Source organism: Sycon ciliatum, chromosome 1, assembly GCF_964019385.1.
Source record: "Sycon ciliatum chromosome 1, ocSycCili1.1, whole genome shotgun sequence".
Taxonomy (NCBI): Eukaryota; Metazoa; Porifera; class Calcarea; order Leucosolenida; family Sycettidae; genus Sycon; species Sycon ciliatum.
In genome coordinates, this window is record NC_088643.1 from 15,199,695 (window position 1) to 15,212,746 (window position 13,052).

General features: G+C 47.2%; 1 protein-coding gene across 7 annotated transcripts in view; it reads left to right on the top strand.

The window, feature by feature from the left end:
- Positions 1-12,607, top strand: part of LOC135814903 (putative uncharacterized protein DDB_G0271606) — a 31,408-nt gene extending 18,801 nt beyond the window's left edge. For 2 of the 7 annotated variants that reach the window (XR_010553231.1, XR_010553233.1), the window contains exons 6-9: positions 1,818-2,165; positions 5,216-5,536; positions 8,590-8,900; positions 11,670-12,607. Coding sequence is in view for 2 of the 7 variants with exons in the window: in XM_065328108.1 (XP_065184180.1) it covers positions 1,818-2,165; positions 5,216-5,536; positions 8,590-8,775 (855 nt within the window). In the remaining 5 variants the exon portion in view is untranslated. Of the gene's footprint in view, positions 1-1,817; positions 2,166-5,215; positions 5,537-8,589; positions 8,905-11,669 lie in introns of those variants that run through there. The other 5 variants (XR_010553235.1, XR_010553234.1, XR_010553236.1 and 2 more) reach the window with 5 other exon arrangements.
- Positions 12,608-13,052: the final 445 nt, after the last annotated feature.

A 13,052-nucleotide genomic window follows, 5' to 3' on the forward strand; every position in this document is an offset into this window, starting at 1 on the left:
GCTGTGAAACCGTACTTCACTATCCGCGAGCATCTTTCAGTCGACGGTGATCTTGTCCTGAAAGGCCAACGTGTTGTGGTCCCGCGTACCCTCCGCCCACGTGTGCTCCAGGATCTTCATGCCTCCCACCAAGGCCTCAACCGCACACAGCGTCGAGCTCGACAAGTCGTATACTGGCCACACTTGTCTAATGACATCGCCCAAGTCGTTCGCAGTTGCGAACAGTGTCGCTTGCACGCTCCGTCTCAGTGTAAGGAACCGATGCGTGTCACCGCTGACCGCCGTCCCACCCTGCCATTCCAGTCAACCAGTGCCGACTTATTTTCCTGTCAAGGTTGGGAATACCTGGTTTACGTCGACCGTCACACTGGCTGGCCTTGCATTGCCAAGATCGGCCGCACTGCATCTTCTGCCGATGTGATCCGTGTGTTCCGTGGCTGGTTCGCCGACGTCGGTGTCCCCAGCATCCTCACCACTGATGGTGGTCCGCAATTTTCATCACGTCGCTTTGCTGAATTTTGCACCCGATGGCAAGTTCAGCACTCCACGTCTTCACCTCATTATCCTCAATCTAATGGCCATGCCGAAGCCGCCGTGAAAGCGATGAAATCACTTGTGTTGAAGACCACGTCCGACGGTAACTTGGACGTCGATGAGTTCAGACGCGCATTGTTAGAATGGCGCAACACCCCCCGAGAAAATGGTCAGAGCCCAGCCCAAGCACTGTTTGGTCGACCATTGTCCTCCTTCGTGACAGCTCATCATCTCAGCTTTGCTCCTGATTGGCAAGCAAAAGCCACCGATGTTGACAAGCGCTCTGCCGCTCAGTCTGCCACCCAAGAACAGCATTATGATGAGTCTGCCAGATCACTGTCCCCACTTCGCATTGGCATGCGGGTTGACATCCAAGATCCGCGCACCAAACTCTGGCGCACCACCGGCGTGGTCGTCGCCATTGGTCGCAACCGGGACTATATGGTGAAGTTACCCAGCGGCCGTGTTTACTGGCGCAACCGTCGCCTTCTCAAGCCTGCCCCTGCCGTAGCCCCTCCTGCTCCGCCTGCAGACACCTCCCCGGCTGAGCCCGCAGCACCGCAGCAGCCTTGTGTGCAGCAGCCTCGTCGTAGCCAACGGTCTCGCCAGGCACCAGAGCGTTTGAACATTTCGTCCACAGCATCTAAGTCCTATGCTTGACTCTACCTACCTGTACCTCACACTCTTGCTACAAGTAGTTGGTATTGGTATCACGCTTCATTAGTGTTTACTTTCTTTTCTGTCACTTCTGTTTTCTCCTTCTCATTTATGTGAGATAAACAGCTCCGATTTTTCGCTTGTTTATCTCAGAAGGGGCGTGTGGTGTACCCGTGTACATCGTACATATTTGCACTCTCATGTTTCTTATTATGCTACTGCATCTCCTTGCATGGACGTGCGTACAACCTTACAGCATACTACTCATACTATGCATGCATGTGTGTACTCCGTGCCCATAATCGACAGTGCATGTCTCTTGTTGCTGGTCAGTCTTTCCTTGGTAGTTTCCTGACGAGTCGTCCTCTCTGTCCTTCGTTGCATTATTCTATTTCAATATAACTAATCATCACATAGACTTGATGATACCACAGGCATGTTTGCGTGTTTGCAATACTGCGCTACAGTAGCAGCACTCTTGTGTAAGTGCAGATAATTTCCCTTTTCGGGGTTTCAGTATCACTGCGCTCTTTTGCCGTGCACATGTCAGTGACGAGGGCTGGCAATGTATAGTGTGATTTCTTCGTGATATTCGTGATGATGTGCTCTCCACTGCATTCTCGAAGGCAATGATACAGCAGCAGCAGCAGCCGCAACAACAGCAGCAGCCGCAACAACAGCAGCAGCCGCAACATCATCAACCGTCACAACAGCAGCAGCCGCCACAACAGCAGCCGCCACAACAGCAGCAGCTGCGGCAACCTCCCTTACCGCCGGCAGCGATTGGCAGCAATCTATACCAGTCGCAGTATGGTAACACGCCAACGGCATCCTCCGCCAGTGGATGGAGTGGCGCAGCAGTTTACGCTGATAGAAGCTCTTCAAATTATCATCTTAGCAACAGACCGGTCCAGCAAGGTCACACATCTTACTCTGGATCTTCGGTGAAGGCACTGTCGGGACACCAGAGCAGTGTGAGTAGACAGACACACATATTCACGCACGTGCGCGCGCGCGCACACACACACACACACACACACACTGTGCTTGCTCACTGCCAGAGTTGGTCACGTGGGTCTCCCCGGGAGAGGGGAGAGAGAATCTAAAGAAATCTTGGAAAGATGACTCAATTGGCTATTGAACCGCGCAATGGCCGACACCCCCTGAAATCCCCAGACTAGGGTGGACTGGAAATGATTCCTTTTATGGGATCACCACACCTCAGTAGGTGTGTGAGGACAAGGTGCAGAAGGATTGACGGCATCAGGGTGTCCGTCCCGAGATCCAAATGCAGTTGCCGATGCCCCCAGTGAAGGTAATACTTGCTACTAGTGTGGGTGGCTAAATCAGAGTGGATCTGGTACTTGGTCCGCGTCAGCGATATTGTCGCTTTCAGCTTTGTTTATATGTCGCCAATGCTCACTTGGCAGCCCATTTCATCCCAATTTTGGTTAGTAAGTTAGTTTACTAGTACCTGAAAGATCTAGCTAGATTTCGAGTGGATTTCGAGAGCGACAAGTGGGTGGTTTTGATTGATACAGCGCTGCAAAAAATAGATGATCTTGTTACGCTGTGCAGGCAAGAGCGCATGCGCAAGCCACAAGAAAGAAATTGGCGACTCGGAATCAGGTCCATTTTGCTGAACGGCCGAGATCGCTCACCTCAGGGATCGCTCGTCAAGCTGAGATCGCAGCTCCTTTACCTCCAGCTCAACACCCGGAGTATCCAGCGCGACAATGAGATTTGCAAGTACTGTACGCGTCGTCGTCGTCGTTGAAAAATAAAAAATCTTACATAGAACGACGTTTGATTAGAACCACACAGGCTGTCGTGCTGCCCACGCGAAGTCCTATAGAGAAGGCGACCGTCACGATCGACTTCTCTTTAGAAAATAGCCAGGCAGCGGAGAGGAAGAGAGATGAGCTTGCAAAAGCAAAGAGTCAATCCCGAGCAAAAGTATTTGTCACCAGCGCCGAGAGCAGAGAGGTGGAGGACCGAAAAATGTACGAACCCTTCCTTGGACAATAAATTCCTCATAGCTAGTTGTCATTCTATACCTTACCTTCCATCAAACCACGTTTTATCACTTCAAGTGCACGCGTCGATGTCCAAAGTCTAAGTTCAAATTGTCGAAAGATAAGCGACAATATTGCTGATTAGACTGGAGTTAATCTAGCCAGAAGCAGTCCATGGTTAACAGGTATGTATACTTGATGTACTTCAAATAGAAAGTATATGAACCCTGAAACCAACAAAGGTGGTAGTAAGAGTGCATAAACAAGAGTATGCAATTGTGGTTATGGGTCAGTGCGCGGCGCGCTGCCTTCATTACGTAACTTGCCTTCATCACGCTCTGAAAGCATGCATTCAAACTCACAATCTCTCGTACGAGCCCATCTGTTTTTTTGCTCGATTCGTTCCAGTACTTACGCGATCTCTAAATTCTGGCGCGTGAACTCCAGTTCCGTACAAAATTTCATTTCAAACCAGAGGATAAGTGCGGTGTTTGATTTTCCGCAGTGAGCGGACTGCAGCTGAATGATGTAATGAAGGCAGCGCGCCGCGCATCTGGCCCATAGAAAAGAGATCACAGTTGCATACTCTTGTTTATGGACTCTTGGTGGTAGGTACAACAATGCACTTTCAAGCAGCCAAGTTGTTTTCCGCACTTTATCTCACTTTTTTATGCACTTTTCACGCAGTGCTTTCCATAATCCTGTAGGTTTTTTGAACAGTCCGACTCGTACTACTCCCAAGGAGATATACGATGCAACAAATTTCGTGATTTGGCCCAAATCCGCAATTTTCTGTAAATAATTCCGCGAATTCCTGGCAAGTTCTGCATCATTCTGCACTTTTCGTCGCATTTTTGTTGTTTTCTGCCGCAATTTCTTGCGCAAGTTTTTGAGAGTTTTTCCGCAAATTCTCGCAGGGAAAGTCTATGCATGCATATGCGCGCATGAAAATGGTCAATGCGAAAGGAATGAATCAGGGAGTAGTAAAATACCGGTATTTTTCTACTCCCCGGTCTAAATATATGAACATGTGACCATGTACATACTGTATGTGTGACCCTATCTTTGGAAATTAAAAAATGTGGGAAATAGAATAAAAAATCACTCGCTCGCACAAATTTACACAGGCGCATGACCTGAGAATAAACTTTGACTTTTACCATGGCCTAATGAGACTTTTTAGCCTCCCAAATTGGCTGGTCTGTTGCCTCTGGGCATGGAAATTCTATCGTTATTCAGGAATTGTCGTTATATCCGCAGCCGTTATTAGCCAAGATGACTGTATGCCATGTATTTCTCGTTTTTATTTCTCTAACTCTTTTACCGACAGATGCGTTAGCCCATGGCAGATCTCACCCATGGGGTACATACCAGCTGTTATTCTTATTCTTATTATTGTTACCTCAACTCAACAACTTAAGTAGAACGGTCTCTTTGTTGCATACGCAAACTAACAGTTATTCACCAAATTTCCAGGCATGGCTAACCTTCAGGGTGAAAGCCGTTTGGACTTAAGTATAACTAGCCATACTACTACCAGTAATATTACTGTGGATGACTTTTTATTCCTTGGATTTGAGTGAATAAGGTCAAAAAGAGACTCGAGGGTCATACACGTTCAGGGAAATTCCCTAAACTATAGTTTAGACAGGACAGTGCCCTACCCAACAGGTGCTAAATGCCTATGAACAGTTAATTATTGCATTGATTCCGTCTTTCAGTGTTAAAGACTCTGTGACTTGGACTGATGTGCAGGTTGGATTGAGCAGAATTTGTAGATGTGTGCCAATAGAAACTTTGGCTAGGCATGTTTGCGTGTTTGCAATACTGCGCTACAGTAGCAGCACTCTTGTGTAAGTGCAGATCATTTCCCTTTTCGGGGTTTCAGTATCACTGCGCTCTTTTGCCGTGCACATGTCAGTGACGAGGGCTGGCAATGTATAGTGTGATTTCTTCGTGATATTCGTGATGATGTGCTCTCCACTGCATTCTCGATGGCAATGATACAGCAGCAGCAGCAGCAGCCGCAACAGCAGCAGCAGCCGCAACAACATCAACCATCACAACAGCAGCAGCCGCCACAACAGCAGCCGCCACAACAGCAGCAGCTGCGGCAACCTCCCTTACCGCCGGCAGCGATTGGCAGCAATCTATACCAGTCGCAGTATGGTAACACGCCAACGGCATTCTCCGCCAGTGGATGGAGTGGCGCAGCAGTTTACGCTGATAGAAGCTCTTCAAACTATCATCTTGGCAACAGACTGGTGCAGCAAGGTCACACATCTTACTCTGGATCTTCGGTGAAGGCACTGTCGGGACACCAGAGCAGTGTGAGTAGACAGACACACAGATTCACGCACGTGCGCGCGCGCGCGCACACACACACACACACACACACACACACACTGTGCTTGCTCACTGCCAAAGTTGGTCACGTGGGTCTCCCCGGGAGAGGGGAGAGAGAATCTAAAGAAATCTTGGAAAGATGACTCAACTGGCTATTGAACCGCGCAATGGCCGACACCCCCTGAAATCCCCAGACTAGGGTGGACTGGAAATGATTCCTTTTATGGGATCACCACAAATCAGTAAGTGGGTGAGTACAAGGTGCAGAGGGATTGACGGCATCAGGGTATCCGTCCCGGGATCCAAATGCAGTTGCCCCTGCCCCCAGTGAAGGTAATACTTGCTACTAGTGTGGGTGGCTAAATCAGAGTGGATCTGGTACTTGGTCCGCGTCAGCGATATTGTCGCTTTCAGCTTTGTTTATATGTCGCCAATGCTCACTTGGCAGCCCATTTCGTCCCAATTTTGGTTAGTAAGTTAGTTTACTAGTACCTGAAAGATCTAGCTAGATTTCGAGTGGATTTCGAGAGCGACAAGTGGGTGGTTTTGATTGATACAGCGCTGCAACAAAATAGATGATCTTGTTACGCTGTGCAGGCAAGAGCGCAAGCGCAAGCCACAAAAAAGAAATCGACTACTCGGAATCAGCTCCATTTTGCTGAACGGCCGAGATCGCTCACCTCAGGGATCGCTCGTCAAGCTGAGATCGCAGCTCCCTTACCTCCAGCTCAACACCCGGAGTATCCAGCGCGACAATGAGATTTGCAAGTACTGTACGCGTCGTCGTCGTCGTTGAAAAATAAAAATCTTGCAAAGAACGACGTTTGATTAGAACCACACCTGTCGTGCTGCCCACGCGAAGTCCTATCGAGAAGGCGACCGTCACGATCGACTTCTCTTTAGAAAATAGCCAGGCAGCGGAGAGGAAGAGAGATGAGCTTGCAAAAGCAAGAGAGTCAATCCCGAGCAAAAATATTTGTCACCAGCGCCGAGAGCAGAGAGGAGGAGGACCGAAAAATGTACGAACCCTTCCTTGGACAATAAATTCCTCATAGCTAGTTGTCATTCTATACCTTACCTTCCATCGTACCACGTTTTATCACTTCAAGTGCACGCGTTGATGTCCAAAGTCTAAGTTCTAATTGTCGAAAGATAAGCGACAATATTGCTGATTACACTAGAGTTAATCTAGCCGAAGCAGTCCATGGTTAACAGGTATGTATACTTGATGTACTTCAAATAGAAAGTATATGAACCCTGAAACCAACAAAGGTGGTAGTAAGAGTGCATAAACAAGAGTATGCAACTGTGGTTATGGGTCAGTGCGCGGCGCTCTGCCTTCATTACGTAACTTGCCTTCATCACGCTCTGAAAGCATGCATTCAAACTCACAATTTCTCGTACGAGCCCATCTGTCTTTTTGCTCGATTCGTTCCAGTACCTACGCGATCTCTAAATTCTGGCGCGTGAACTCCAGTTCCGTACAAAAGCTCATTTCAAACCAGAGTATAAGTGCGGTGTTTGATTTTCCGCAGTGCGCGGACTGCAGCTGAATGATGTAATGAAGGCAGCGCGCCGCGCATCTGGCCCATAGAAAAGAGATCACAGTTGCATTCTCTTGTTTATGGACTCTTGGCGGTAGGTACAACAATGCACTTTCAAGCAGCCAAGTTGTTTTCTGCACTATATCTCACATTTTATGCACTTTTCTCGCAGTGCTTTCCATGATCCTGTAGGTTTTTTGAACAGTCCGACTCGTACTACTCCCAAGGAGATATACGATGCAACTAATTTCGTGATTTGGCCCAAATCCGCAATTTTCTGTAAATAATTCCGCGAATTCCTGGCAAGTTCTGCATCATTCTGCACTTTTCGTCGCATTTTTGTTGTTTTCTGCCGCAATATCTTGCGCAAGTTTTTGAGAGTTTTCCGCAAATTCCCGCAGGGAAAGTCTATGCATGCATATGCGTGCATGAAAACGGTCAATGCGAAAGGGATGAATCAGGGAGTAGTAAAATACCGGTATTTTTCTACTCCCTGGCCTGAATATATGAACATGTGACCATGTACATACTGTATGTGTGACCCTATCTTCGGAAATAAAAAAATGTGGGAAAGAAACTTAAAAATCGCTCGCTCGCACCGATTTTCACGGGCGCATGACCTGAGAATAAACTTTGACTTTTACCATGGCCTAGGGAGACCTTTTAGCCTCCCAAATTGGCTGGTCTGTTGCCTCTGGGCATGGAAATTCTGTCGTTACGCGGGAATTGTTCTTATATGCGCAGCCGTTATTAGCCAAGATGACTGTATGCCATGTATTTCTCGTTTTTATTTCTCTAACTCGTTTGCCGACAGATGCGTTAGCCCATGGCAGATCTCACCCATGGGGTACATACCAGCTGTTATTCTTATTCTTATTATTGTTACCTCAACTCAACAACTTAAGTAGAACGGTCTCTTTGTTGCATACGCAAACTAACAGTTATTCACCAAATTTCCGGGCATGGCCGACCTTCAGGGTGAAAGCCGTTTGGACTTAAGTATAACTAGCCATACTACTACCAGTAATATTACTGTGGATGACTTTTTATTCCTTGGATTTGAGTGAATAAGGTCAAAAAGAGACTCGAGGGTCATACACGTTCAGAGAAATTCCCTAAACTATAGTCTTGACAGGACAGTGCCCTACCCAACAGGTGCTAAATGCCTATGAACAGTTAATTATTGCATTGATTCCGTCTTTCAGTGTTAAAGACTCTGTGACTTGGACTGATGTGCGGGTTGGATTGAGCAGAATTTGTAGATGTGTGCCAATAGAAACTTTGGCTAGGCATGTTTGCGTGTTTGCAATACTGCGCTACAGTAGCAGCACTCTTGTGTAAGTGCAGATAATTTCCCTTTTCGGGGTTTCAGTATCACTGCGCTCTTTTGCCGTGCACATGTCAGTGACGAGGGCTGGCAATGTATAGTGTGATTTCTTCGTGATATTCGTGATGATGTGCTCTCCACTGCATTCTCGATGGCAATGATACAGCAGCAGCAGCAGCCGCAACAACAGCAGCAGCCGCAACAACAGCAGCAGCCGCAACAACATCAACCGTCACAACAGCAGCAGCCGCCACAACAGCAGCAGCTGCGGCAACCTCCCTTACCGCCGGCAGCAATCTATACCAGTCGCAGTATAGTAACACGCCAACGGCATCCTCCGCCAGTGGATTGAGTGGCGCAGCAGTTTACGCTGATAGAAGCTCTTCAAACTATCATCTTGGCAACAGACCGGTGCAGCAAGGTCACACATCTTACTCTGGATCTTCTGTGAAGGCACTGTCGGGACCCCAGAGCAGTGTGAGTAGACAGACACACATATTCACGCACGTGCGCGCGCGCACACACACACACACACTGTGCTTGCTCACTGCCAAAGTTGGTCACGTGGGTCTCCCCGGGAGAGGGGAGAGAGAATCTAAAGAAATCTTGGAAAGATGACTCAACTGGCTATTGAACCGCGCAATGGCCGACACCCCCTGAAATCCCCAGACTAGGGTGGACTGGAAATGATTCCTTTTATGGGACCACCACAAATCAGTAAGAGGGTGAGTACAAGGTGCAGAGGGATTGGCGGCATCAGGGTATCCGTCCCGGGATCCAAATGCAGTTGCCCCTGCCCCCAGTGAAGGTAATACTTGCTACTAGTGTGGGTGGCTAAATCAGAGTGGATCTGGTACTTGGTCCGCGTCAGCGATATTGTCGCTTTCAGCTTTGTTTTTATGTCGCCAATGCTCACTTGGCAGCCCATTTCATCCCAATTTTGGTTAGTAAGTTAGTTTACTAGTACCTGAAAGATCTAGCTAGATTTCGAGTGGATTTCGAGAGCGACAAGTGGGTGGTTTTGATAGATTCAGCGCTGCAACAAAATAGATGATCTTGTTACGCTGTGCAGGCAAGAGCGCAAGCGCAAGCCACAAAAAAGAAATCGACTACTCGGAATCAGCTCCATTTTGCTGAACGGCCGAGATCGCTCACCTCAGGGATCGCTCGTCAAGCTGAGATCGCAGCTCCCTTACCTCCAGCTCAACACCCGGAGTATCCAGCGCGACAATGAGATTTGCAAGTACTGTACACGTCGTCGTCGTCGTTCAAAAATAAAAAATCTTACATAGAACGACGTTTGATTAGAACCACACAGGCTGTCGTGCTGCCCACGCGAAGTCCTATAGAGAAGGCGACCGTCACGATCGACTTCTCTTTAGAAAATAGCCAGGCAGCGGAGAGGAAGAGAGATGAGCTTGCAAAAGCAAGAGAGTCAATCCCGAGCAAAAATATTTGTCACCAGCGCCGAGAGCAGAGAGGAGGAGGACCGAAAAATGTACGAACCCTTCCTTGGACAATAAATTCCTCATAGCTAGTTGTCATTCTATACCTTACCTTCCATCGTACCACGTTTTATCACTTCAAGTGCACGCGTTGATGTCCAAAGTCTAAGTTCAAATTGTCGAAAGATAAGCGACAATATTGCTGATTAGACTGGAGTTAATCTAGCCAGAAGCAGTCCATGGTTAACAGGTATGTACACTTGATGTACTTCAAATAGAAAGTATATGAACCCTGAAACCAACAAAGGTGGTAGTAAGAGTGCATAAACAAGAGTATGCAACTGTGGTTATGGGTCAGTGCGCGGCGCGCTGCCTTTATTACGTAACTTGCCTTCATCACGCTCTGAAAGCATGCATTCAAACTCACAATTTCTCGTACGAGCCCACCGGTTTTTTTGCTCGATTCGTTCCAGTACCTACGCGATCTCTAAATTCTGGCGCGTGAACTCCAGTTCCGTACAAAAGCTCATTTCAAACCAGAGGATAAGTGGGGTGTTTGATTTTCCGCAGTGCGCGGACTGCAGCTGAATGATGTAATGAAGGCAGCGCGCCGCGCATCTGGCCAATAGAAAAGAGATCACAGTTGCATTTGTTTATGGACTCTTGGTGGTAGGTACAACAATGCACTTTCAAGCCGCTGAGCCCAGTTGTTTTCCGCACTATATCTCACTTTTTTATGCACTTTTCACGCAGTGCTTTCCATAATCCTGTAGGTTTTTTGAACAGTCCGACTCGTACTACTCCCAAGGAGATATACGATGCAACAAATTTCGTGATTTGGCCCAAATCCGCAATTTTCTGTAAATAATTCCGCGAATTCCTGGCAAGTTCTGCATCATTCTGCACTTTTCGTCGCATTTTGTTGTTTTCTGCCGCAATTTCTTGCGCAAGTTTTTGCGAGTTTTTCCGCAAATTCTCGCAGGGAAAGTCTATGCATGCATATGCGCGCATAAAAATGGTCAATGCGAAAGGAATGAATCAGGGAGTAGTAAAATACCGGTATTTTTCTACTCCACGGCCTAAATATATGAACATGTGACCATGTACATACTGTATGTGTGACCCTATCTTTGGAAATTAAAAAATGTGGGAAATAGAATAAAAAATCACTTGCTCGCACCGATTTACACAGGCGCATGACCTGAGAATAAACTTTGACTTTTACCATGGCCTAGGGAGACCTTTTAGCCTCCCAAATTGGCTGGTCTGTTGCCTTGCGTTTTTGAGTTGTAGTTAGACCGGCTTGTCCAATGCCAAATGCAATGGTCTTACTAGTCTCAACATCATCACCCCGTAGTGTTCGTCATTCTTTGTTTGCGAGGGACATAGCTGGTGCAAATCTTTGTGGCGCATTCCTTCCCCTCATTGGAACTTTCCGCACCTGAGCCTTTCCCAGTTGGAAGGTTTTTTTTGCGGTGTGGACAAAATGTGTCATGGGTATGGGTATGGGTGGTGATCAGATTGCTAGCTTTGTTGCCGTACTTCCCGGCTTGTTGCATTCCGGGTGTGCAAGCTCCACTTTCTCATGTTTTCCTTCTGTCTGTCTGTGGCTCACATCTCATTGTTCTCTCTCTCTCTTTTGTCTCACTGTCTGTCTGTGACTCTCATCTCATTGTTCTCTCTCTTTCTCTGTCTGTCTGTCTGTCTGTCTCTTTTTCTTTCTCTTTCTGTCTCTCTCTCTCTCTCTATCTCTCTCTCTCTCTCTCTATCTCTCTCTCTCTCTCTCTCTCTCTCTCTCCAGGTGAAAACAAAGGATCTAGGGCTGAGCTTGTGAAGCGGCGTAAGGAAGAGAAAGCCAAGAACCGGGGAATTAGCTCTGCCGCTGTTGGGTCTGATCTAGGACTTAGCTCTGCCTCTGTTGGGTCTGATCAGGGTATTAGCTCAGCCTCTGGTGGGTTTGATCAGGGAATTAGCTCTGCCTCTGGCGGAAATGATCATTTCGAGGACTCCCACGACGATGACAGTTCCGGCGGCGGACAGGGTGCGGGAATATAACGAATTGAATACAATGACTTTGAGGTACGTGCCATGACAGTGTGTCTGCTGGCATCGTGAGTCGGTCTCACCGACAGGCTGCTGTGCCTCAGACTGAGTAAGAATATCTGGGCTGCTGGCTGCAGATGCGCGGGCATGATGTGAATGTCGATGCTATGAACAAGATGAGCTCGTTGAGTTGTCGACTACATTACCTTCTTAGCTTCTCAAAATCGCGTGCAGCAATGCTGGGAGAATGCTGTTCAATGGCCTACAGACTTAGTCAAGACTCAGCACCATCGAGTTTGTCACATTCTCTTACTAAGGCAACTTCAGAGTATAATGCAAGAAATTTGGACCTTTAAAACTCTGCACTTTCAGACTTTATTTTTGTCCAGTGTTTCGTCCAGTGTTTGGTCCAGTGTTTTTGTTCAGTGTTTTGTCCAGTGCGTGTGTGCTCCAGCAATGCTTGTTCTCCAAGCTGGTATATTCCTATTGCTGCTGCTGCTATCAAGAAATGTGCCCTGTAAATATTCTTCATATTTCACTCCTCATGCTAGGGCTATATTGACTGTTTGTATTTGACTCCTTTTTAGGGATCAAAAGACATGGTTTGGGTTGTCATGACAACAATCTAGTATTGACTTTGTTAAAAAAAAGTAAAATTCGCACTTCCGCGTTACCACCGGCTATGCAATTCAATTGTATTGAGAGACACAACCGGCTTAGGAAGTTTTGCATGTGCCAGGCCCCAGTGACCGGCAAGGGGGCGAACCTCGCTGCCTTCGTACTGATCAGTATCTAATATTGACTGAGTACGAGGTCAATATAGGAAATAAAAGCCGAGTAAAAGACCGAGACGAAGCTGAGGTCTTTTACGAGGTCTTTTATTTCCTATACTGACCAAGTACGAAGTCGATATTAGATTTTTGACGACTAGCCAATGCCTGTGTTCAATAGCTAAAAAGGAGTCAAATATAAGCGGTCAATATACATGTAGCCCTAAGGAATGAAATATGCAGGAATATTTGACTGCTTAGGTATGGCAAAAATCTATGGGAGTCAACACTAAGGGAGTGATAAATATTATAATTATAGGCTTTTCCGCGTTGGCATGGCCAAAGCAAGCTTGCAATGGCTAGCCTTCGCA